This window comes from Chiloscyllium punctatum, chromosome 9, assembly GCF_047496795.1.
Source record: "Chiloscyllium punctatum isolate Juve2018m chromosome 9, sChiPun1.3, whole genome shotgun sequence".
NCBI lineage: Eukaryota > Metazoa > Chordata > Chondrichthyes > Orectolobiformes > Hemiscylliidae > Chiloscyllium > Chiloscyllium punctatum.
Genome location: NC_092747.1, coordinates 68174710 through 68199359, shown reverse-complemented (window position 1 = coordinate 68199359; position 24650 = coordinate 68174710). Strand labels below are relative to the sequence as shown.

General features: G+C 39.8%; 1 protein-coding gene across 2 annotated transcripts in view; it reads left to right on the top strand.

Annotated features, from left to right (window-relative positions):
* The window catches only part of LOC140481485 (NADP-dependent malic enzyme, mitochondrial-like), a 166100-nt gene that overhangs the window by 106148 nt on the left and 35302 nt on the right, over window positions 1-24650 (top strand). For both annotated transcript variants that reach the window (XM_072577744.1, XM_072577745.1), the window contains exons 7-8: window positions 8721-8824; window positions 17695-17804. In XM_072577744.1, coding sequence (XP_072433845.1) covers window positions 8721-8824; window positions 17695-17804 — 214 coding nt within the window. The remainder of the gene's footprint in view (window positions 1-8720; window positions 8825-17694; window positions 17805-24650) is intronic.

The following is a 24650-nucleotide window of genomic DNA, read 5'->3' as shown; positions in this document are numbered from 1 at the left end:
AATATGCTTTCACCTACACCATAACCTTTTATCTTCTACAGTAACTTTCGATGTGACACTTTATCAAATGCCTTATGAAATCTAAGTACGGTTCCTCTTAATCCACAGCAAATGTTACTTCCTGAAAGAACTCCAGTCAATTGATTAAACATGATTTCCCCTTCACAAGACCATATTAATATATTTTTATTCTGAATTTATCTGTATTCCTTTATATATTGTAATAATATCATCTGGCATACGGAAAACATTAAACGCTAAGCTAACTAGCCTGTAGTTTCCTGCTTTGAGACTCCGTCTCATTTTGAACAAACAAGTGATATTTGCTGTCTTTCCAATTTGATGCCCAAAACGAAGGAGCTTTGGAAACTACTGGGGAACCTCGATTATCCGATACCAATTATCTGAAAATCAGATTATCCGAAGGAGATCTTTAGGTCCCAACAGAAACATTGCATCAAAGACCTGTGTCCAACACTGATCGCGTCTTTTGTGTACAGTGATTATAAGTGCTGCCAAGAGCACTTATAGGAGCACAGGCATCGTCTCTAAATAACTGACCTCCCACCCCCTCTCTCCCTTCACACACTTTCCCTGGAGTTCTACACAGATGTGCACCCTAAACACCTCTTCCCCAGATAATCTCTCCAACATTGTCCTGTACAGGGCAAAGGTGGAACTTGTCAAAAGATTGCTGTAAAAAGTTGTGTACATGTGTGTATGTGCTATTTGGAGACTCAAAGACATCAGCAGTCTTGTTGGTGTCCAGTCCGGCTGCCCTGGAGAGGGGGCAGGGTGGGGCTGGACCAGGTTTGGTGGGGCAGGGTTGGGCGTGATTTTGGAGGGCGGGTTTGGCTGGGGTTTGGAGGACTGGTGGTGGGCGGGGTTGGACGGAATTGGGGCACAGGTGGGGTTGGACGGTTTTGGGGGCAGGTGGGTGGGGGCGGGATTGGGCAGGGTTTTGGGGGTGAGAGGGGGCAGAATTGGATGGGGTTTGTGGGAGGGGGCAAAGTTGGATAGGGTTTGTGGGTGGGGGACGGGGTTTAGGGGCGGACAGGGCCTTGCATGCACTGCTGCTGCTGCTAGTCTCCTGAATGGGGAGCAGACTTAATAGAAAACTCCAAGCCCCAGAGGAAAGGCATTGAATCGAATAACCGAATATCAAGTATTCGAACAAAATAGTGCCCGCCCATCTTGTTTGGATAATCGAGGTTCCTCTGTAATTACAAATGCATCAACTATCACACCAGCCACTTCTTTTAATACCCTAGGATGAAGTCCCACAAGACCTGGTCACTTGTCATCCTACAGCTGCAGCAATTTATTCAGCACAACATCTCTAGTGATTGTCATTTTCTTGATTTTTCTCTCTTTTCCATTTCTTGATTTATTCTTGACTCTGGGATGTTACTTGTGCCCACATACCTGTTTTATTCATTTGCCATCTCCTTGCTTTTCATTATTCATTTTCAAACTTACTTTCTCTCGCTCCAATGCTCCCTTTAAGTCCCCTTAAAAAAAATTAATGAAATGTTCATAATTTTATATTTCTGACTAGCTTTCTCTCATGCTTTAATATTTTTCTCTCTGCTTATTAATTTTACATTCATTCTTTATATTTCATTTTTATATTCTGTCCAATTTTCTGACCTTCCATCTTTGCACAAATGATGTGCTTTTTCTTTATATTCAATGCTATATTTAACCTTTCTCTGTAACTGTGGATGCAAGATTTTTTCCCTTGGATATTTTTCTTATTGGGATGTATCTAGTCTATTCAATCTGACCTCTTCAGTGTCTACCACTACATCTCGATTGGTCTATCCTTTAACCAATTTTGCTAACTCCCTTTAAACAATTCTACTTTCATGCCTTCAGAATGTTAAATTTTTTTTTAAAAGTATAATTACATACCTGTTCCCTTCCCCCTCAACCTGAATGTAAAGTTCAATCATATTATGGTCACTGCTACCTGTGGGTGCATTCACTACAAGACCACTAATTAATCCTTTCTTGTTGCACAATACCTATGCAAAGTATAGTTTGGTTTCTGCTTGGTTCCAGAACATGCTGTTCTAAGAAACTATCCCAAAAACATTGCATGAATTTCTCTATGGGATACTTCGGTAAGATATTAGACAATCATCAAATCTTTGTCATAGACTTGGTCTTAAGGAGTATTTTGGAGGAATAAGAGCCAAAAATGATGAGGGAGGAAATTCCAGAACTTGGCCTAAGTGAGTTAAGATGTGACCTCAGCAAGCACAAGAATGGAGAAGTGAACTTGTAAAGCTGCAGTCCTGACTCTTAACCTGAAAGTCCTGCTTTGTGATTTAAGGAACTGAAATGTGGTAATGTTTATGAAAAATAAGAGAAAGAGAGCAGCCTCTCAGACCAAACAGGCATCAATTGAAGTGGCAATGAAATTTGAGCAGCATGAGTGTGGGACTCAAACTTGGAGACAGTACACCCAGAGGGTCCAATCTCAGGAAGAGTGGGAATTCTGAGTGGCATAATGCTTTCAAGTGCCAAATTCCCCACACATTTTTTGCAGTCACCTGCATTACTCATCAGATTGACAGATCTTGCATATCAATTCTCTCCCAGAATCCCTTCACATTCCCATCTGGCACTTGGCTTCATCCTAGTGCTTCATCTTGTATCAAAACTGTACAGTCACCACCCCATAAAACTCATTTCTCATTCTTATAACTACTTTCTACTCTTGTATGAGAGGATCTGATGGGAACTGGGGAGAAGGTGGGAGTGGAGTCCGGTGTCTCTTCAATGATTGCCACGATGATGGTCACTGGAAATGTCTACTAGAAAGGAAATCTTGCACCAAGGGGCTAGACCTCAGCAATGATTTACTGTCCAGGCCCAGGACTGCTGAAGCATAGCTGCTCACATTTGTTGAGGTAATAAACACCCAATAAACACATCACTTAGCACGAAACAAACCAGGGCTTACTGGCTTGAAGTGAGAGAGAGAGAGAGAGAAAATGTGTACCCGGCTAGATTTGCCCCAGCACCTTTTCCTCACACAATCTGCTGCTGAACGGAATCAAAAACTCTAATCTAAATGAAGGCTAGCTACGCAACTAGCTGGCCACTCTCCTTTGATTATATCGGTTCTTTTAAGACATGAAAGCCTTAGGCCAGAGGCATTATCTGTTAGGGGTAAACAAAAAAAGGGCCCCTTTCAAACCCAGCCTAGTTGGAGCCTGGCCAATTGCCTGCTTCTGGGGAAAAAAATACTGAAGGGCATAGGAACCTTGTAAAAAGACCAGCACTGTGACAAAGTTCCCCGCCAAACTGCTTGCTATCTTGACTTGAGGCAATATCAATATTCCTTCACTTTCAACAACAATGCCACGTATCTAAAGCCCAAGAGATTTACAGACAGCTCACTGCCACTACCTTTTCCAGGGTAATTAAGGAGAGGCGATAGATGCTGGTCTGGCCAACAATGACCATATCCCATGAATTAATTAAAAAAGAACATGTTTAATTTTTAAAAATGAAGGTTTAATGAAAATTTACATAACTGATAAAAATTTACTATCCAGAATTACTCTTTCTTGTGTCTCAGCTCTTCTTTTGCTGAGGCCAATTTGAAGATAAGGAACCTGTCATCTTTAAAACATGCGCATACAGACACCTAGCAGTGGCTAACATTGGTGCCAAAATGAGGCCTGCTACTCTGATGTTCTGTTTCTGATCCCTCTCTGCCCTACACAGTCAGGACACTGTGCAGAAAACCTGTCTATGGGGGTCATTGAAATCAGACCCATGAAAACCAAAGTTCTCAGTCATTGGAGAAAAGTTCACAGTCCAAAGTGATCCTGCCTTCCCAATTCCTGGCTCCAAAGGGAAAATCCAGTCCCCAGACTACAATTTGAGAAAATATTAGCTCAATATAGCAATCACAATTCTGTTATGTTTATTTTAGTGATAGAAAGGGATAGGTGTATATCACTGGGCAAGAGTTACAGCTGGGGTAAAGGCAATTATGATGCAATTAGGCAAGATTTAGCAAGTATAGGATGGGGAAGTAAACTGCAGGGAATATGCACATTAGACATGTGGAGCTTCTTCAAGGAAAAGTTAGTGTGTCCTTGATAAGTATGTATCTGTCAGGCAGAGAGGAAGCTGTAGAGCGTGGTTTATGAAGGAAGTGGAATCTGGTCAAGAGGAAGAAGAAGGCTTATGTTAGGATGAGATGTGAAGGCTCAGTTAGGGCACTTGAGGGTTACAAGGTAGCCAGGAAAGACCTAAAGATAGAGCTCAGAAGAGCCAGGAGGAGACATGAGAAGTTGTTGGCGGATAGGATCAGGGTAAACCCTAAGGCTTTCTATAGGTATTTAAGGAATAAAAGAATGACAGGAGTAAGATTAGGGCCAATCAAGGATAGTAGTAGGAAGTTGTGTGTGGAGTCAGAGGAGATAGGGGAAGCACTAAATGAATATTTTTCGACAGTATTCACTCTAGAAAATGACGATGTTTTTGAGGAGATTAATGAGTTACAGGCTACTGGACTAGGTGTGATTGAGGTTCACAAGGAAGAGGTATTAGAAATCCTGCAGAGTGTGAAAATAGATAAGTCCCCTGGGCCAGATGGGATTTATCTTAGTATCGTCTGGGAAGCCAGGGAGGAGATTGCCGAGCCTTTGGCATTGATCTTTAACTCGTCATTGGCTACAGGATTAATGCCAGAAGACTGGAGGATATGTGGTTCCCCTGTTCAAGAAGGGGAGTAGAGACAACCCAGGTAATTATAGACCAGTGAGCCTTACTTCAGTTGTTGGTAAAGTGTTAGAAAAGGTTATAAGAGATAGGATTTATAATCATCTAGAAAAGAATAATTTGATTAGGGATAGTCAGCACGGTTTTGTGAATGGTAGGTCGTGCCTCACAAACCTTATTGAGTTCTTTGAGAAGGTGACCAAACAGTTAGATGAGAGTAAACCAGTTGATGTGGTGTCTATGGATTTCAGCAAGGCGTTCGATAAGGTTCCCCACAGTAGGCTATTGTACAAAATGCAGAGGAATGGAATTGTGGGAGATTTAGCAGTTTGGATCAGTAATTGGCTTGCTAAAAGAAGACAGGGTATTGGTTGATGGGAAATGTTCATCCTGGAGTCCAGTTACCAGTGGTGTACCGGTACCGCAAGGGTCGGTGTTGGATCCACTGCTGCTTGTCATTTTTACAAACGACCTGGATGAGGGTGTAGAAGGGTGGGTTAGTAAATTTGCAGACGACACTAAGGTCGGTGGAATTGTGGATAGTGACGAAGGATGTTGTAGGTTACAGAGAGACATAGATAAGCTGCAGAGCTGGGCTGAGAGGTGGCAAATGGAGTTTAATGCGGACAAGTGTGAGGTGATTCACTTTGGTCGGAGTAACCGGAATGCAAAGTACTGGGTAGGATGAAGGATTCTTGGTAGTGTAGATGAGCAGAGAGATCTTTGGTGTCCAGGTACATAGATCCTTGAAAGTTGCCACCTAGGTTGACCAGGTTGTTAAGAAGGCATACAGTGTTTTAGCTTTTATTAATAGAGGGATAGTGTTCTGGAACCATGAGGTTATGCTACAGCTGTGCAAAACTCTGGTGTGGCCGCACTTGGAGTATTGTGTACAGTTCTGGTCACCGCATTATAAGAAGGATGTGGAACCTTTGGAAAGGGTGCGGAGGAGATTTACTCAGATGTTGCCTGGTATGGAGGGAAGGTCTTACGAGGAAAGGCTGAGGGACTTGAGGCTGTTTTCATTCGAGAGAAGAAGGTTGAGAGGTGACTTAATAGAGACATATAAGATAATCAGAGCGTTAGATAGGGTGGACAGGGAGAGCTTTTTTCCAAGAATGGTGACGGCGAGCACAAGGGGGCATAGCTTTAAGTTGAGGGGTGATTAGATATAGGACAGATGTCAGAGGTAGTTTCTTTACTCAGAGAGTAGTAAGGGTGTGGAATGCTTTGCCTGCAACGGTAATAGAGTCGCCAACTTTAAGTACATTTAAGTCGTCATTGGACAAGGCATATGGACATAATGGAATAGTGTAGGTTAGATGGGCTTCAGATTGTATGACAGGTTGGCACAACATCGAGGGCCGAAGGGCCTGTACTGCTCTGTTATGTTTTAACTATGACTTCATATAAGTATCTAACCTATTTACAGATTAGGATTGTCTTGGGAATAATGCAGTTGTAATTCATTCTTATTTAGTTAAAGGGAAACTATTCTTCAGTAGTCTGTCTGAACTGACATCAGAGAGGTTTTCCAGTAGTAATTATGACTTTTGTACATCATTCAATAAAGCGTATGTTCAAATAATAGCCTAAAAATTGCAAGTGCAATCAATTCAGTCACTTATTGGTTTCCATCAGATGAACTCTATAGCTCACCCTCCAAGAGTCACCTTATGGTAAAAATTCTGTATTTACTTCTTCGCATGTAGACACACAATGTTGCTGCCATTCTCAGAGAATGATTGCTGAAACATTGACAGGTTCTCAGTTTTTGCACAAATGAAATCCAGATTTTAAAAAACCAAGTTACTACTTTGAAGAGTGTTTTGTTTAAGGAACCTCTAAAGAGAAAATCTTGGTGTTAATATTTATAGCAGGATAGGGAGAGTACAAAGGAGCATGATAGCTTTGTGCAGGCTTGGATACAAACTGATGAATACTTTCTTTTTTTCCAACCTGACAGCCACCCTGATTTTCAGATCCTGAGATGGGAGTTTAGAGTTTGAGAGGAGTATGGCACAAGGGTCAGTGAGCAGCTTCCAACTGTGATTGTGAAAAGAAGTTTTCAGAACAGAAAGGAGAGCTAACACCCCTGTTGTTGCTGACCTACAAAGGTCTATGAAAAACCTGCAGCCTATGGAAACTGGTGGCTATCTCCTCCCTTTCACTGTCAGGTATCCAAACCATGGAAAACCCGACAAGCAGCTGCTAAATTTAAATCTGGTCCCTCACTTCACTCTGACAATTCTGCATTACCTGTCCAAAATTGGATGCATCTGTTTCTCACAACTAGCTAACATAAAAATGACGATAGTATGTACATGGTGTGATAGGAAAAAGTTTGTCAGTTTTTAATCTTTAAATCCCTAATCTCCCCATCGTGAGTTGGTTGACATAGAAATCATTGTTGTGGTTAACAACATTTTTTCTCTTTTTCCCATCCTGTCTAAATTATATTAAATCTCTTTGCTAGTCAACAGTTTCATACTTTACAAATTCCTTTATCACTAGGAAATACTTAATAGTGTGAGACGTTGCACAACTATTCTGAATCTTTTAGTAAAGCAAACTGCTCCATATTTACTTATTGAGAAGAGTTTAGAGTTACACAAGCCTATTACTGACTGACTATTCAGTCACAACAGGTCCCTTTGAAAGAGGCATCCATGTGTGCTCTCTGTTTGCAGGTGGACAAAAATAAATGTTAGATAAAAATCTAACCATCTCTTTCTAGATAGTTTGTTTTTTATTGAATTCTTCTCACTGTCCAGTGGACATATGTGATTGACTTGTTCATAAATTTCAATTTAGGCCTACTGCTTTAGTCAAGAGTTGATTTTATTTTTTAAAGGCTGGGACTTTTTTCAATGGAATGTAGAGGTTGAGCTGTGATGTTACAGAGGTTTATAATATCATGAGGGACATAATTGAGGTAAATAGCAAGGGTCTTTTCCTAGGGGGTATTTTTAAGATGAGAGAAGCGATTTTTAAAAAAAAGACACGAGTGGCAACATTTTTGCGCTGAGTAGTTCATGTGTGGAAGGAACTGCTAGAGTAAGTGGTCGATGCATGTACAGTTACAACATTTAAAAGACATTTGGATAAGAACCTGAATAGGAAGGGTTTGGAGGGATATGGACCAAACGCAGGCAAATGGGATCAGATTAGCTTGGAAAACTTTGTCAGCATCGACTAGTTGCACCAGAAGACCCTGTTTCCGTGCTGTACGACTCTGACTTATTTAGTTGCTAGATACAACTTGTAAGTGGTTAGTTATCCAATTTAATTCTACTTTCTTTCTGTTGTGAAATGTAGTTGATCTCTGTTAACCATATGTTCAGCTATATGCAGTAAGCAGGAATTAGTTAGAAAGCAATTTTGAACACTGTAATCATATTTTTATACATTGTGTAATAAATTGTTATTTTGTACACTACCTGTAGAAAATATTTTATACTGAAAATTCTCCCAGCCCCTGAAGTAATACGAGCCATATCTGAAAACTTCTGCAATTCAATCTGTCTCACCTACTGGCTGTTATATTTCACGCACTGTGAGAATGAAAAACTCTTTAACTGGAAAGACTTACAGAAACCCAGTAAATGGTTGTATGACATTTTGAATGTTACTCATTTTTTTTAAGCATGTTTATGGTATGCCCTTTAATATTGTATGGAACCAATAATAATGTTTTAATTATCCATTTACTGTTCAGAGATTTTGTAAAGGCACAAATTGAAATGTCAGTGTCTAATTTACTCGGTTTTTCATTTATTTATTGTCAAGTAAATAGACGTAACTTGTTACCATTTTAGCAAAAAAACTTAAGTATAGGAACCTGGATCATTTTAAGTACTTGAATTTGATTTCTTCTAAGTATAAAAATGCAATGGCGAATTGATTACAAGGCAACATTTGGAAAGTTACAAAATTCATTAAGCATAGATTTAAAAGTTGCTAATCTTTTCCAGACTCTCCTCAATGACCCACTTTACATTGGATTGAAACATAAAAGAGTTCGTGGGGAGGCGTATGATGAATTGGTTGATGAGTTCATGCAAGCAGTCACAGACAGGTTGGTTGTTGTACCTATTTGTTCTCTCTACCATTTAACTGTGATTCCAATATTAGCAACAATCATGTGGAGGTGCCTGTGTTGGACTGGGGTGGACAAAATCAGAAGTCACACAACACCAGGTTATCATCCAACAGGTTCATTTGAAATTTCTCAACCTTTTGGAGCACAGCCCCTTCGTCAGGTGCTGAGAGAGAGCAAGGCACACAGGTGCAGAGTTTATAGGCAGAGGTATCAAGGACCGAGAGATCAAAAGATCATAACAACTGGTGTGAATGGAGTGACAGATAATACATCTCTGCAGTTGACTAAGCGTGTTAGGCGGTGTGTAAATTACTTTATAAAGTCAATGTCAGTGCTGTGCTGTCATGACAATCAGGCAGAGTGAAAGGAAATACAAAAGGTGACTTCTCAGGTCAGACCCTGAATTGTAGGTGTGAAACTTTGTTCAATATCTGTCTCAGAGTTTTAATCTGGAATCAGGCTAGTTTTATTCCGAAAGCTGGAAATTATAGGATACCACATTGACTGACTTTGATTTAGATTAGATTACTTAGTATGGAAACAGGCCCTTCCACCCAATGAGTCCACACTGACCCACTGAAGCGCAACCCACCCAGACCCTTTCCCCTACATTTACCCCTTCACCTAACACTATGGGCAATTTAGCATGGCCAATTCACCTAACCTGCACATTTTTGGACTGTGGGAGGAAACCGGTGCACCCGGAGGAAATCCACGCAGAAACTGGGAGAACATGCAAGCTCCACACAGAGAGTCGCCTGAGGCGAGAATTGAACCTGGGTCTCTGGCGCTGTGAGGCAGCAGTGCTAACCGCTGTGCCGCCCACAATGACTTTGACGACAAATTGTGTGTTTTTTGAACAAAATGGAATGTATCTGCAAATACACCCACACGTTTGTTTGTTTGTTTGTTTGTATGTGAGAGAGAGAGTCTGCATGTGTGTACGTCTCCGTCCGCGCGAGTGTGAAAGTGTATGTGAGAGAGTGTAATAGTAATTCAAAACTGTACAAAATAATTAAGTTAAAAATCTCACAACACCAGGATGTAGACCAATAGGTTTATCCGGAAGCACTAGTTTTCGGAGCACTACTCCTTCACCTAACTAGTTACAGTAGAGAGATAATAATTTATCAAATTGATGCTGTCAAAACAGGAAAGTGAGGAAGATTTGAAGACACAGGACAGTGTGATGAGGTCACCTCCCTCTCTCCATCTCTTGTGGTCTGCCTGTCCCGCGCTCTCCCTCTCGCTCCTACGTCTCTCGTCCTCTCCCGTTCCCACACTCTTCTCAAGCTATCTCCTTCTCCCCCCCTCTCTCCCTCATCCTCGCTCCCCCTGTCTCCCTCTCTCCCCATCCCTCCGCACTCCCTCCCTTTCTCTCTTCCTCCCTCTTGATGTCTCCTGTGTCCCCCTCTTCCACTCGCCCACCTGCCCCCTCTCTCTCTCTCCCTCCCCTTGCTCTCTCCCGCTGTCCTTCTCTCCCACTCTCCCCCTTCCTCCTCCTCTCTCTTTCTTTCTTTCTCCCCACTCACCCTCTCATCCGCTCTCAGTCTCTCTTCCCTCCCTCTCACCCTCCTTACTTCTCACCCTCCTCTCTCCCCCTTCCCTCCCCCTCCCCCTCTCTGCTTCCTCCCTCCCTTCCCTCCCCCCTCCTCTCTCTCCCTCCCACTCTCTCCCTGTCTCGCTCACGCTAACTCTCGCTCTCTCACTCTGTCTTGCCCTCACCCCCGCTCTTGCTCTCGCGCTCTCTGTCTGACCAGAGATGCCATCTTTTGTATATTCCTGATTATCATGACAACAGAGCACTGACATTGACATTATCTACACTTTACACACTGTCTAACACTCCTGGTCACCTGCAGAGACATATTTTCAGATACTCCACTCACACCAGTTGTATGATCTTTTGATCTTTCTCTGTCATTGATCTCTCTGCCGATAAGCTCTGTGCCTGTCTGCCTTGCGCTCTCTCAGCACCTGACAAAAGGGCTGTGCTCCAAAAGCTTGTGTGATTCAAATAAACCTTTTGGACTATAAACTAGAATAATGGCAGCAGATTCAGATTGAATATATTTCCTATTACATGTGAGTGTGTCAGACATTTGGGGTATCACGTCAGATCACGTTTAGATGTATTGTGTAACTTCAGAAAGTCAATGGGGTTCTCATTATTCAGTTTCTAAGATTTTTCGTGACCGTGACAAAACAAAAGGTCATTTTTAAAATTGTAAAAGAAACACAGGATTAACAGGATCAAGTTTGTTGGATTGGACTTTATTACAAACTGAGGAAAATTTTACTGGAGTGGCTTCTGAAAAAATAAGAGATTAATTTGAACATAGGTTAGCCACCTAAATTTAATATGTCTTTACTTTTAAAGTGCGTAATATTTGCTAATCAGCTGCACTGACATGGTCACAGCATTGAAATGGCCCTAATGAAAGTCTCAAATTTTATCTCATGTTATTGTCCTTCCCCCATTAAAACAAAACTGTATATAGCCTTTGATATGGTGGACCACATCTGTGCATCTTCTTTGTTGTATGACTGGATGGGATTGTCTTCCCTCTGCTTCAGTTCCCATCTATGCTGTGGGAGGGAAAGAATCATCTGTACTTTCAAAGAAGACTTACAAAAAAAGAGTCATATTGGACTCAAAACATTGACTGTTTCTCTCCACGGATGCTGCCAGGCATGCTAGTTTTTTTAGCACTTTTGTTTTTATTTCAGATCTCCACCAGTCTGCAGTCATTTGCTTTCATCTGTAATGGCTTCCCTTAAAATGTCTGTCTGCATCATTACCTCTGGAGAATCTAAACATACTTTTCCCAGATCCCTCAACCATAAATTAACTGGCAGGTTCTGCCTGTATTTTCTTCTGCTGTTACTGTCCCTTTGCTTTATTACCTTACTTCCTTGGTAGTCACTATTCAATGGACAGACATTTTCTTCAATTAAGCTGAGGGAGGACTGAATCCATTGTTTTCAGCCCCAACCACAAACTCTGTTCCCTTGCTACCAATTCTTCCCTTTATACTAGCTTTTGTTTGGGGCTGAACCAGGCTACCAACAACATTGTGTCCTCTGGCTATGAGCTGAGTTTCTGGCCCATATTTTCTCCACCATTAAGACAGACTACTTCTATGTCTGTAATGTTGCCTGTTGTCACCGTGCTTTATTTGATCTGCTGTAGCCCTCATCCTTGGCTTTATTATCCCTGAAGCCAATTATTCCGATGCAAACATGAGCTCAAGCAAAGCTCTACTGTATACATGATGATTCACAAAAAAAAGTCACATTCACATATTAGATGTGTACACAATTTAAAAATTCTCACCCTAGCTTCAAACTTTTCACCACTCCCAATGTTACTCTTTCTAGACTCACGTTCATTCAGATGTCTGCACTCCTCTAGCCTCTTGCAAAAACCTCTTTTACTTTATTCCGTCAATGACCACCATCCATTAAAATTGCTCATTGCCTAATTTCTGGAAGTACCTCCCTCAATCTTTCTGCTCTGCTCAGTCACTTCTCTTCTGAATCACTCCGTAAACTTTACTACTTTTACCAAGTATAATATATGACCTACACTTATGTGTCTTGCTGTCAGATTTTACTCAATAAGGCCCATGTAAGTCTTGTTTGACAACATTAAAATGGTAAATAAAGACAAGAATTTATGAAGGAGACTATTCATCCCAGCTGATTTGCCCTTCTGTGAAAATCTTCGTAGTTTGTAAGAACCTGAAAACATTACTGGCTGTACATTGTGGCTAATGCACTGAGTCTGAAATAAATAGAAAATGTAGATTTTCTTTTCATTATTTAAAGTGTGTTTGAATTCATCTGTGAGGCTGAATTCTTCATTACTTAGCCTGCACCATTGAATGATAGCCATGTAGCCATTATGCAACTTACACCTTTAGATGCATTTTTAAAAATTTAATGTTTTGGCATTTATGTTTTGATAAATACTCACTAATTCAAGAGTGTTTTCAAATACCTGACTTCAGGTAGTAGCTTGTGGCATGCTCTATAACTGAATCTAGATCAATGATGTTATTTTAATGATGTTAGTTCAGTTGAGCATTTTCCTTGTATTGGTTTGGTAGGTGAGTAAAGCGAAGGTCTGTATGAGAGTTGGGAAAAGGCAATGAGAATTTACAGTACTGATAGATCATCACCCAGCAAAGTGATGAGTTGTCTGTACTTCGAAGCTATAAGTTACTAAAGAAGTAGCATATTTCAACGCGTGAACGATACTGAGGGTACTATGAAATGAAAAGAAAACTGAAAATTATTGTGCTTCATGTAAAAAGCCAAACTGGAAACAAAGAAGACAAAGTCAGAATTATCAAATACAGTTTGTAATCCCCTTGAGAAACTAAAGGAACTCTGAATGAAACATAACAGGATGGATTGATTATGAAGTTTTTTTTATTACTGCAATTGTGTGATTCACTTCCTGGATTATGTACCGTCTACAGTTCAAAAGACTTCCATGAGACTTCCTTTTTTGTTCTCCTCCAACATTTCTGGAAGCCATCTGCTAGAAATCTGAATCAGGAAGAAGCTTCAGCAGATATGTGCTTGTGCACCTGTGGCCACTCATTTAGTTATACAAAGGGATGATGATCATTCAGACTTATTCACTGCACTTTCAAATTCGTTTAATAAGTAATAATTATGTTCAAAAAGCTCTTAACTACTGCATGTTGTTAAGGTTTCCCTTTCTTGCCATCTCATCCCTTTTCTTCAAACAAGAAAAGCAGGATTTCATTGATTCCTTTGTCAATGCATTTGAGACCATCGGTGGATCTTTCTCTTATCTGGTATAATGTGGACAATGGTGTGAGGGGAAGAGATTGGGAACTAGGATGAGGTGATGGGGGAGATCAATACCCAGTAGGGGGTTGGTTGGTAACGGGACCCTGAAGAAAACCCAAGGAGTGTGGGCCGGGGGAGGCGGATGTGGGGAACTGGGGAGAACTCTTGGGGATAGGGAAGCCCTATAATTTCTCCCCGCCACTGGTGAAATGAGAGGTTTGTCTTCTAGTGAAAGGTTAAACAGGTTAGGCTTATACTGCTGAAATTTAGAAACATTTAAAAGTGATTTGGCTGCAATGTATAACACCCCCAAGGCATCTTGTCAAGTTCTGGGAAGAAGATGTTTCCACTTATGGTAGAAGCTAGAACTAGAACTTGGGGTCACTGTTTGAAATATCATCGGTCACTTATTTTAAGCAGAGATGAGACAAAATATTTTCTCTGAGGATTGAGTTTGTTTAGAAGCCTTTCTGAATAGGTGGTAGAAACAGAGTCATAAACTACTTTTAAGACAGATGGATAGAGGGAAATGAAAGGTTATCAGGGGTTTACAGTAATGTGGATTTGAAGTTTCAATCAGATCAGCCGGGATCTTGTTCAAAATTGTAGATGTACCAAGGGGGCAAATGGCCTGCTGCTGTTCCAAGTTTGTATGCACAAATTTTACTTCTCCTACAATCTCAACAATGTTTGCATTTGGTCTCACAGCTGTAGTCAGAGCTGCAACTTGGTCTATTGTCCACTTCATCAAGGCTCCTTTTTATTAACCATGTGTGCCCTATTAAGTTCCATGCACCTACCTTGCAGTAATATGCTGGAGGGTCCTTACCTTGTGACAGTGTAAACGCTGAGGCTTTCATACATCATTTCTGATCTCAGTACCTTCCTTTCTGGCCTGAGGAGGAGATTCTGGTGCATTCCCAACTGCCCCTTCTCATCCTGACAACTAGCCTTCCTTTGACTCACACACTAATCCTTCTCAGGCTTATGGGTATGACAGAAAATGGATTTGGATTTGTGGACTAACTTATAGTCAGCTGCCTGTCTTGCTGTTGCAACTTTCAGATTCTCTGTGTCCCCTTTCTAATTAAGGAAGTGATTTTAAACATGCCTCGATGAGAATTATTTCTCTTGGGTGTCTCATATATAGTTTCCACCTTTTATATACCTGTATCCAATCATCAAAGTTATTTTTCTTTATCTTCTCTATACAAGTTGCTCAGGTAGCTTCCAGATACTCTGAAATTTTTACTTGCAAGCCACACACACACACACACACACACACACACACACACCAAGAATAGCCTCTCTTTGTCCACCTCGTCAACTTCTAAAGCTTCATTAGAAAGCAAGACAAAAACCTCATGAGCTCTGCCCATCAGCCTGCTTTGTATGAGCAGTATCCAATTTTCTGTTGGCCACCTCATCTGTCTTTTCTAAACATTTTAAATACTTCTGTGTCCTTTGTATTAAATTCTGAGAGGGCATGCACATATTTAAACAACTAGGTAAAAACAATGACTGCAGATGCTGGAAACCAGATAGAACATAGAAAAATACAGCGCAGTACAGACCCTTCGGCCCTCAATGTTGCGCCGACCGAAGCCTACCTAACCTACACTAGCCCAATAACCTCCATATGCTTGTTCAATGCCCGCTTAAATGACCATATAGAGGGAGAGTCCACCACTGCTACTGGCAGGGCATTCCATGAACTCACAACCCGCTGAGTAAAAAATCTACCCCTAACATCTGTCCTATACCTACCACCCCTTAATTTAAAGCTGTATCCCCTAGTAACAGTTGATTCCATATGCGGAAAAAAGGTTCTCACTGTCAGCCCTATCTAAACCCCTAATCATCTTGTACACCTCTATCAAATCTCCACTAAACCTTCTTTTCTCCAATGAGAACAGCCATAAGTGCCTCAGCCTTTCCTTGGATTGGTGGTGATTTTGGATTAGTGGTGCTGGAAGAGCACAGCCATTCAGGCAGCATCCGAGGAGCAGCAAAATCAACGTTTCGGGCAAAAGCCCTTCATCAGGAATATTTAAACAACTGCCCACTTGGATGTGGACTGGAATTGTATCTTTCCATATCAGACTGTTCCCTGGATTTGGAGGCCTCTTTTAAGATGGTATTTCCTCTCTCCTGCCTCTTTTCAGTTTTCGCCTTCCTATTGCAGTTCTACTTCCAGCTTCTGGAATTCTGTTTTGTTTTCCATTCCTCTTTCTAACATGTTCTTTCGTTTTCTTTGAACTCTCTCTGAAGTGCTTCTCTTTCAGATTTTTTTAAATCTAATGTGGGTGGCACAGTGGTTAGCACTGCTGCCTCAGCGCCAGAGACCCGGGTTCAATTCCCGCCTCAGGCGACTGTGTGGAGTTTGCACATTCTCCCCGTGTCTGCGTGGGTTTCCTCCGGGTGCTCACAATTCCTCCCACAAGTCCAAAAATGTGCAGGTCAGGTGAATTGGCCATGCTAAATTGCCCATAGTGTTAGGTGAAGGGGTAAATGTAGGGGGGTGGGTTGCACTTTGGCGGGTCGGTGTGGACTTGTTGGGCTGAAGGGCCTGTTTCCACACTGTAACTAATCTAATCTAATCTAATGTTTCTGTTCGAGTTAAAGATGTTTCTTTTTATTTTTTTGTTCAAGCTGCTTAGTTTGAAATTAAGTCCAGTCAAATCACAAACTTACAAACTTAATTACGTTGCTTCTCTTTCAATTTCAGATGATTTGCTATTATTCCAGTTATGTCTCTTTTCCTAGCCACTGCCTTTAAATCCGTTTTCAACCTTTCCATCAAAGTAAATTGTTCTAGCCTTGGTTGCTTTTTGTAAATCACTTGGGGATACATTTCCTCACTCCAGAAAGAATCTTAGTAACTACAAAGCTATTTTGGATAATTAATGTACAATAAACTTTTATCTTTTTTATCTTTCTCCAAATAACTTTGTTTGAAAATTCATTGGTTGGGTGGGGGGGTGCTAGCCCGCATTGACTATTAACTCTTACCCTGTTTCCAATTACACGTTGTCAGCATTGAGTATCCTGCTATAATCACTAATGTTATGTTAATATGGAGTTGGGAGGAGAAAGGTGCACTGCCTTTTCGTTGCTTTCCAGGTCAGATGTTTTACTCCAGTGTGTGATATGGTTAATCATATACTTTCAACACATGAGAATAAAAAGAATTATCAACTTGATTTCTTTAATGAACACACAATTGTTTATTTATTATAAAACAAATCTTATTCAATGAAGATTCAAGAACTGGTTAACGCACAATTTGTAATGAAAATGTTTGTCTATTTAAGTAAACCAACACATTACAAAATAACAGATTTTTCTTTGCAGAAATTCACTTTTGGAGGGAGGGTAAAAATCTCTTGGGTGACTATCTTAGTTTTTGAAAAGGATAAGATTTGACTTGTTCAGATGGGTATTGATGTGATATGCTGGTTTACAAAAGCAGATATCGCTGATCATGTGCAGTTATCACTGGGGATCTTTTTGGGAACAGTTGTTCAGGAAATATCAACAAGCTCTGAGTTTTTTCATGCCAGGGCAAATGGAACAGGTCTCCAGGTAGCATGCTGCAGCCACAATAAGGGCCTTTTCAGAAACCGGAAATCTAAACTGACTGGTTGCCGATTATGATAAAGAATATCTTAGCAGACGCTGCAATCTGACAGTAATAAACCCAAGCAGAAAGTCTTCAATAAGCAAATAGTTATGATGAGATGTGTGACTATTAAGAAATGTATTATTTAAAAACTTATAATCTTCTTTCATTGATTTCCTTTAAAATAAATCCAAATATCCACAAATTGTTCAAACTCCAAAATATTATTAAACATGAAGCCTTCATAATTATGTTCAAATCAGCAACAGTAATAAAATTTTGCATCTTTACATCCTTAATATCTGATTCCAGAAAAGAATGTAGTCTTAACAGTTGTTCTATTTAAAATTAATGTTGTATGTTTAACTGCCTATTCATTTATTTCATTGGGTCTTAGGTATGGAATGAGCTGTCTTATTCAGTTTGAAGATTTTGCAAACTCCAATGCTTTTCGCCTTCTTAACAAATACCGCAATAAGTATCTGACTTTTAATGATGACATCCAAGGTATGCAGACAAATTATTTACTAAAAGATTCAAAATGTACCATGTTTAGAAGTCAATCTTTGGCATGCATAAATTGTGATTAGTATTTAATATTTGCAACCTGACCAGCATTCACCATATACATTATTCAGACAACGCTGTTTGTCTTTCCAAACTCTGGTTCCAAACTTCCGTCTGTTATAATTGAACTTAACCTTTCACTGCAAGTACTTTGGAACAAAGGTCAGGATGCATTTTTTTCCAAGATTTGTTATCCTTAATGGGGAAGATAAACGAGAAGAACAATTTAAGTGCAATGTACCTCAGTTACACAGTATGTGCATGGAGACAGTACGCACAGTAGTTGCAGGTAGTTGGTAAACGTTCTCCTCTATGATTCTTCTCTGAGGGTATGGAATTAGTAGAAGTCTTTACTGGTGAGGGCTGTTGAGGCTGGGTCAATAAGTATATTCAGGTCTGAGATTTTTTTAAAATCAGTAAGATAATCAGTGCATATGGGAAATAGATAGGGAAAATGGAGTTGAAATCTGATCAGATCAACCATAATCTTACTGAATGGTGAGCAGACTTGATGGGTGAAATGGCCTACTTCACTTATACGTCTTATGATCTGATGGTTTGATAAATGAGACTACCATCACTTGCAAGTTCCAACACCAAGTCACTCCTCATCCTGGCTTAGAAATATATCATGGTTCCTTCAGTATCACTGTGTCAAAGTCCTGGAACTCCATCATAATGGCGTTGTGGGTCTAATTATGCTAACCAGATTGCAGTGGTTCAAGAAAGCAGCTCAACACCACCACCTCAATGCCTACTACGGCTGACTAGCCAATGATGCCCACATCCCATGAATTAATTAAAATAACAAATATTGGGGTAACTTGGTGAAAATCTACTAACTCTTTAAAGATCCTGGGCGTCAGCACTAGTTACGCACTGCGAATTCCCCTCCATTTCTATTATTTTTGCTGTCTGTCTCCTATCTCTGAACGAATTGCCAATCCAAGCCAAAAAATTATCTCAAGTTCTAAATGTTCTTAGTTTTGTTCCTTGCATTGTAGCTAATTGAATGTCTTCTGGAAATTCATGTAAGTATTGTTTTTTCATTCTTTCATGGGACATCTATCACTGGCAATGCCTATATTTGTTATTTATACTTTTTCCCTTGCGCAGATGATTGTGAGCCATGTTTTTGAGCTGCTGCAGTCGATCCAATGTATGTGTACCATAATGATGTAAAGGAGGGAGTTCCAGGATTTTAACCCAGCAACAGTGAAGAGTCAGTGATAGACTTCCAAGTCAGGATGAACTATTGCCTGGAGTTGAATTTACAGATTATGGTGTTTCCATGGCAACTACTGCCCTTATCCTTCTAAGTGTTGGAGATCACATGCTTGGAAAGTGCTATTATTGGTTGTTATAGTGTGTCTTGTATATGGTATCTCAACTACTGTACATAGGTTGTGACTGTAAAGTTAACGTGTTAGATGAGATGCCAGTCAAGCAGACTGCTTTGTCCTGGATAGTATCAAACCTTTTAAGTGTTGTTTGAGTCACACTAATCCAGACAAGTAGAGAGTACTCCATCACAGTTCTGATTTATGTCTTTTTGACAGTGAATATGTTCTGGGGAGCTGAGAGGTGAGCTCCTTGCTTCAGGATTCCAGCCTCTGACCTGTTATTATAACAACAGTATTTATATAATTGATTAGTTAAGTTTAAGGTCAGTATTAACCTCCAGAATGTTGATAATGAGAGATGGTTGGAATCTCTCTTCTTGGAAATGATCATTGCCCAGCACTTTGTACAGTGTGAATGCTATTTGTCACTTATAAACCTAAGGCTAAGTATCGTCAGTGACTTGCTGAGTGTGCACTGCTTCAGTATCTGGGGAGATGCAAAGATACGAAAACTTGTCTCGTTATCAGTGAACATCCCACTTCTGACCTTATGTTGGAAGGAAGGTCATTGATGAAGCATCTGACGATGGTTGGGCCTAGGACACTAGAAGTAACCTGTTCTGCCAGGTTAGTTACCTCTTTAAAATGTCCAGCTAAGGGTGTTAGACATGAATTATCATTTACAGATGCATGGTGGTTTTGGTTTCTTGTTTCGCTTCTGTTATCCAAGTACTCAGTCACACTCTTCATAATCATAGATTCCAGTAAGTTACTAATAACTAATATTAGATTGACTGACTGTCTATTAATGAAGAATGTTCTTGTTTATTTTTCTTGTCTCTTAAATATTAGAAAGTCATTGGCACTTTTCCAATTGAAGGGGTCAAATGCTGAAACAAGAAAATTTTGGACAATCATGACTAATACATTGGATTCTAGCCAAAGTGGAGCTCTATTTTGTGACCATCTGCATTCCATAACACTGAAAATGTGCATTTTTGATAATTAAATGGCCTAGTAGAACTCTTGTTTTGTGTAATTAGATATATCTTACAAAGTGAGTGAATCTTAAATGATAAAACACACTCCTAAAGGCCTGTGAAACTGAGTTCCCACACAATTTCTTGTTTAAATAGAGTTCAAGTTCCCTACCCCAGCAATCTTTCATAGTTTTCATCATGACAGTACAAAGTTTGTTTTTCGCAAACAACTTGAGTTTGCAGGGCAATATTTAGCATAATTAAAATGTTAACACAATCTTTCACCTTGAAGTTTTCTATGAAATGTGCATAGGGAGTATTCTGTGCTGTTTTAACAAGAATATAATTTGTATGTCACCTGGACAGAGGGTGGATAGTTAGTGATGCTCCTTAACCTTCCTGGTGATTAGGTCACCTGGAAGGTTTGGAAAATGCTGTACTAATCTGATGTAGGAACAGAAGAGGCCATTTGGCCCATCAAGTCTGCTCACCAATCAATGAGATCATGTCTGATCTTAAGATCCTCAACTCCAATTTCCTGCCTTATTCCTGTAATTCTTGATTTCCCTGCTGATTAAAAATCTGTCAGTTTTGAATGTACTTAATGACCCAGACTTGACAGAATTCTGTGGTAAAGAATGCCATGGATTTGCTACCTCTGTGAAATAAAAAATCCTCCTCACTTCTGTTTGAAATGGACAACTCCTTACTCTGAGATTACGCCCTTTGGTCCTAGACTTTCTAACAGGGGAAGCAACATCTATCCTGTCAAACCCCCTAAGATTCTAGGAGGTTTCGTCTCACTCTTCTAAACTCCAATGAGTACAAGCCCAATCTATACAACCTTTCCTCAGAAGAAAATCCCTCTATACCTAGAATCGGCCTAGTGAAATTTCTCTAGATTGCCTGCAGTGCCAGTACATCATTCCTTAAGGGAATCAAAACTGCTCATCATATGTGACAGTGTAGGGAGAAAACATTCCCACTTATAAAAGGATCAAAAACAAGAGGGCACAGATTTCAAGTAATTTGCAAAAGAAACAAATGTGATGTGAGGAGAAAAAAGCATTTTTACAGTGTTTAAGGTATGCAGTGCACTGACTGGAAGTATATTGAAGCAGGCTCAGTTGAGATATACAAGAGGGCATTGGGTGATTGAATAGAAACAGCATACAGTGTTATGGGAAAAGGACAGAGGAATGACACAAAATCATGATGCTTTTTTTGGAGACCTGGTGCAGACATAATAGGCCGAATGGGCTGCTTCTACACTGCAATAATTCTGTAATAATCTTTGTAGTTCTCTTATAGTTATCCAGTAAATGGCAATTTCATTTTTCGGGCTGTGAACGTTGCTGCTTAGGCTAGCAATTGTTGTGAATCCCAAAATATTTGAGATTTTCAAAGATGATGAATTATCTTAAAATGTCTTGTCAAATCTTAAAGACAAAGAGCAATTTACTTCAGTATTTTTTCCTCTAGTACCTGAATACAGTTCTTCAAAAACATATAGGTGTGGTGCTGCGTATGGTGCGAGTGCAGCGAAACCAGGTGCTATCAAGTAGAAGAATGCAGATTCCATTCCTAACAGAACTTCTGTTGTATGTCATAAAACCAGAAAGTTCTAGAGAAATTCTGCAGGTTTGGCAGCATTCATGGAGAGAGAAACAGAATTCCAAGAAGACTTTTTTGACTCAAAGCTGTAACTCTGTTTTTCTCTCTCTGCAGATGCTGCCAGATCTGCTGAGTTTCTCCACCACTTCCTGTTTTTATTTCAGATATCCAGCATTTACAGAATCTTCCTTTTATACTGTTGCATGCCATCTGCCTTCCATTGTATGATCATGAGGAATGTAATGTGAGAGTAGCCTCACTTCCTGCTTGGTGACAAGCATAATTGGTGATGGAAGAATAACAATGAGACTAAATTTGTCCAAAGTTAAACGTCACACAACACCAGGCTATAGTCCAACAGGTTTAATTGGAAGCGCTAGCTTTTTGAGCACTGCTCTTTCATCAGGCGGTTGTGATGACCACCTGAAAAAGGAGCAGCACTCCGAAAGCTAGTGCTTCCAATTAAACCTGTTGGACTATAACCTGGTGTTATGTGATGTTTAATTTTGTACACCCCAGTCCGACACCAGCATCTCCAAATCATGATTAATTTTGACCACCTCTTTTAGCAATGAAGTGATCTTAGTGCCTCCCCAAAGAATCAACAATAGAGCTGGTGGCACAAAGAATTCCAAATATTACCTAGTTAAGAGCGTGTGACTAGTTCCTCAGTTTTCTGTTCTGTCTGTGCTCAAGCAATCAGTCATGGAACATTGTTAGTAAAGGCCTTGCATCAAGTTTTACTATCCAGTTTAAGTAGAAGATGATTGTATGCTTTGATCAAAGATAAAACTAAATATACCAAATTAGCCTGTATAAATTCTGCTGAAAGTGTGAATGAATGAACCAAGAATGACAATGTGGCATTTTCATTTACATTTATCACCTCTTTCAGATATGTCTCAGCGCTGCATATAACATAAATTACTTTAAAATAAAAAGCTTTAAATATAGTCCTATGAGGTTGTCAGTTTGTAAATACAAATGAGCATGGCGGTGGTTTTATACAATCTGATATCTCAGGTGGTCAGGATCATGGAAGTATTTCACAATGACAAATTCTATATCGCAATGAGACCACTGCCCCAAGGCAAAGTTTTCTAACTATGTACAGAGATCATTTGATGAATAATTACAGACTAAAGAAGAAATATAACAGATATAGAAGACTGAGAGGGGATCTGATTGAAACGTATAGGCTTATGAAAGGACTGGACACTCTGGCAGGAGGGAACATATTTCCGTTGATGGGGGAGTGCCGAACCAGAGGACACAACTTAAAAATACGGGGTAGACCATTTAGGACAGAGATGAGGAGAAACTACTTCACACAGAGAGTGGTGGCTGTGTGGAATGCTCTGCCCCAGAGGGCAGTGGAGGCCCAGTCTCTGGATTCTTTTAAGAAAGAATTGGATAGAGCTCTTAAAGATAGTGGAGTCAAGGGGTATGGAGATAAGGCTGGAACAGGATACTAATTAGGAATGATCAGCCATGATCATATTGAATGGCGGTGCAGGCTCGAAGGGCAGAATGGCCTACTCCTGCATCTATTGTCTATTGTCTATTGTCTATTGTCTATAACCACATGCTTGGAAATTTGCAAGCTGAACCAAAAAGTCTGTTTTTCTTATGTATTTGACATGGTAAATTGAACAGCTTTTCTATTTCACTTTTGCTATGTATCTATAAATAAATATTGTGCTGTGACACTTTATATCTATACACTGTCTATAAATATACAATATACTGTATACACTGTCTAGGTGGGTATTTAATGTAGATGTGTTGGGACTGATGTGACCTTCCTGTTGATCTTCACCTGCTGCTACAACCAATGGCACAGTTTTTTTGACCATCTCTGATGTAAATTGTCTCTATTTTCAAGACACTCTCAGGTGAATTAACATATATATGCCATTCATCTCCATTGTTTCTTTAGAAATTGCTCTCATTATAGCTGATATGATAATTTACTTGTCAAAGGAATGAAAGGACAGGAGTAGGACCTTATGAAAGATCATGGATAACCTGCAATCTGACTTCATATGAGTCTTAGCCTAAAATCTCTTAGGTTCAGATAATCAAAAACATTATCAGTCTGATTTTTAATTAATGATTGATCCAGCATTAATTATGTTTGCAAAATGGAGTTTTAACTTTCTATGATTCCTAAGTTAATTCAGAGAGGTTTGTTTTAATTTTAATCAATATATCCTTATCCTAGAACTTGTTCAGTCCATGAACTTCAATTTCCTTCACCTTCATATAATATATTTGATGCTTAACTCTAGGAAGACTAAACATAGATTGGATGATGGTTTTGTGGAATGCCTCCATTTAGTCCGAAAGTATGATCCTGATCTGAAGAAAAGCACCTTTAGCGAATGATATAGAATTTATATCACTTATAATTATATAATAATAACTATAAATATATAATTAGTTGAATTAAGTAATTGAATTAGTCAGATTGTGTTGTTAGAGTATGTAGATTTATTGATGTTTATAGCTAGAATTATACAAGTCTGTGCCTTGATTAGTGTCAGATTATATAATTATTTTTTTAAAAGTTCATATGCAGAAGTAGAAATTAGGGAAAACATTTTTGGTAGGTTATTGAAACAGTGTGGTCTATGGAAGGAAGCTTTTTGGGTTGGTGGAACTAACTGTGTGGCCTTGGCCTTGGCCTTGGCCTTGAAGTTGGAATCATTGGCTACAGTTGTATGGTGATGAAAGAGCTGGTGATGAGATCTGAAAAACTGGGTGGTAAAATAGGGTTGAAAATGTCTGTTGCTTACTAGCAGGGGTGACAATTTACCAGCGACTCAGAAGGTGCGAAGCGGACCTTA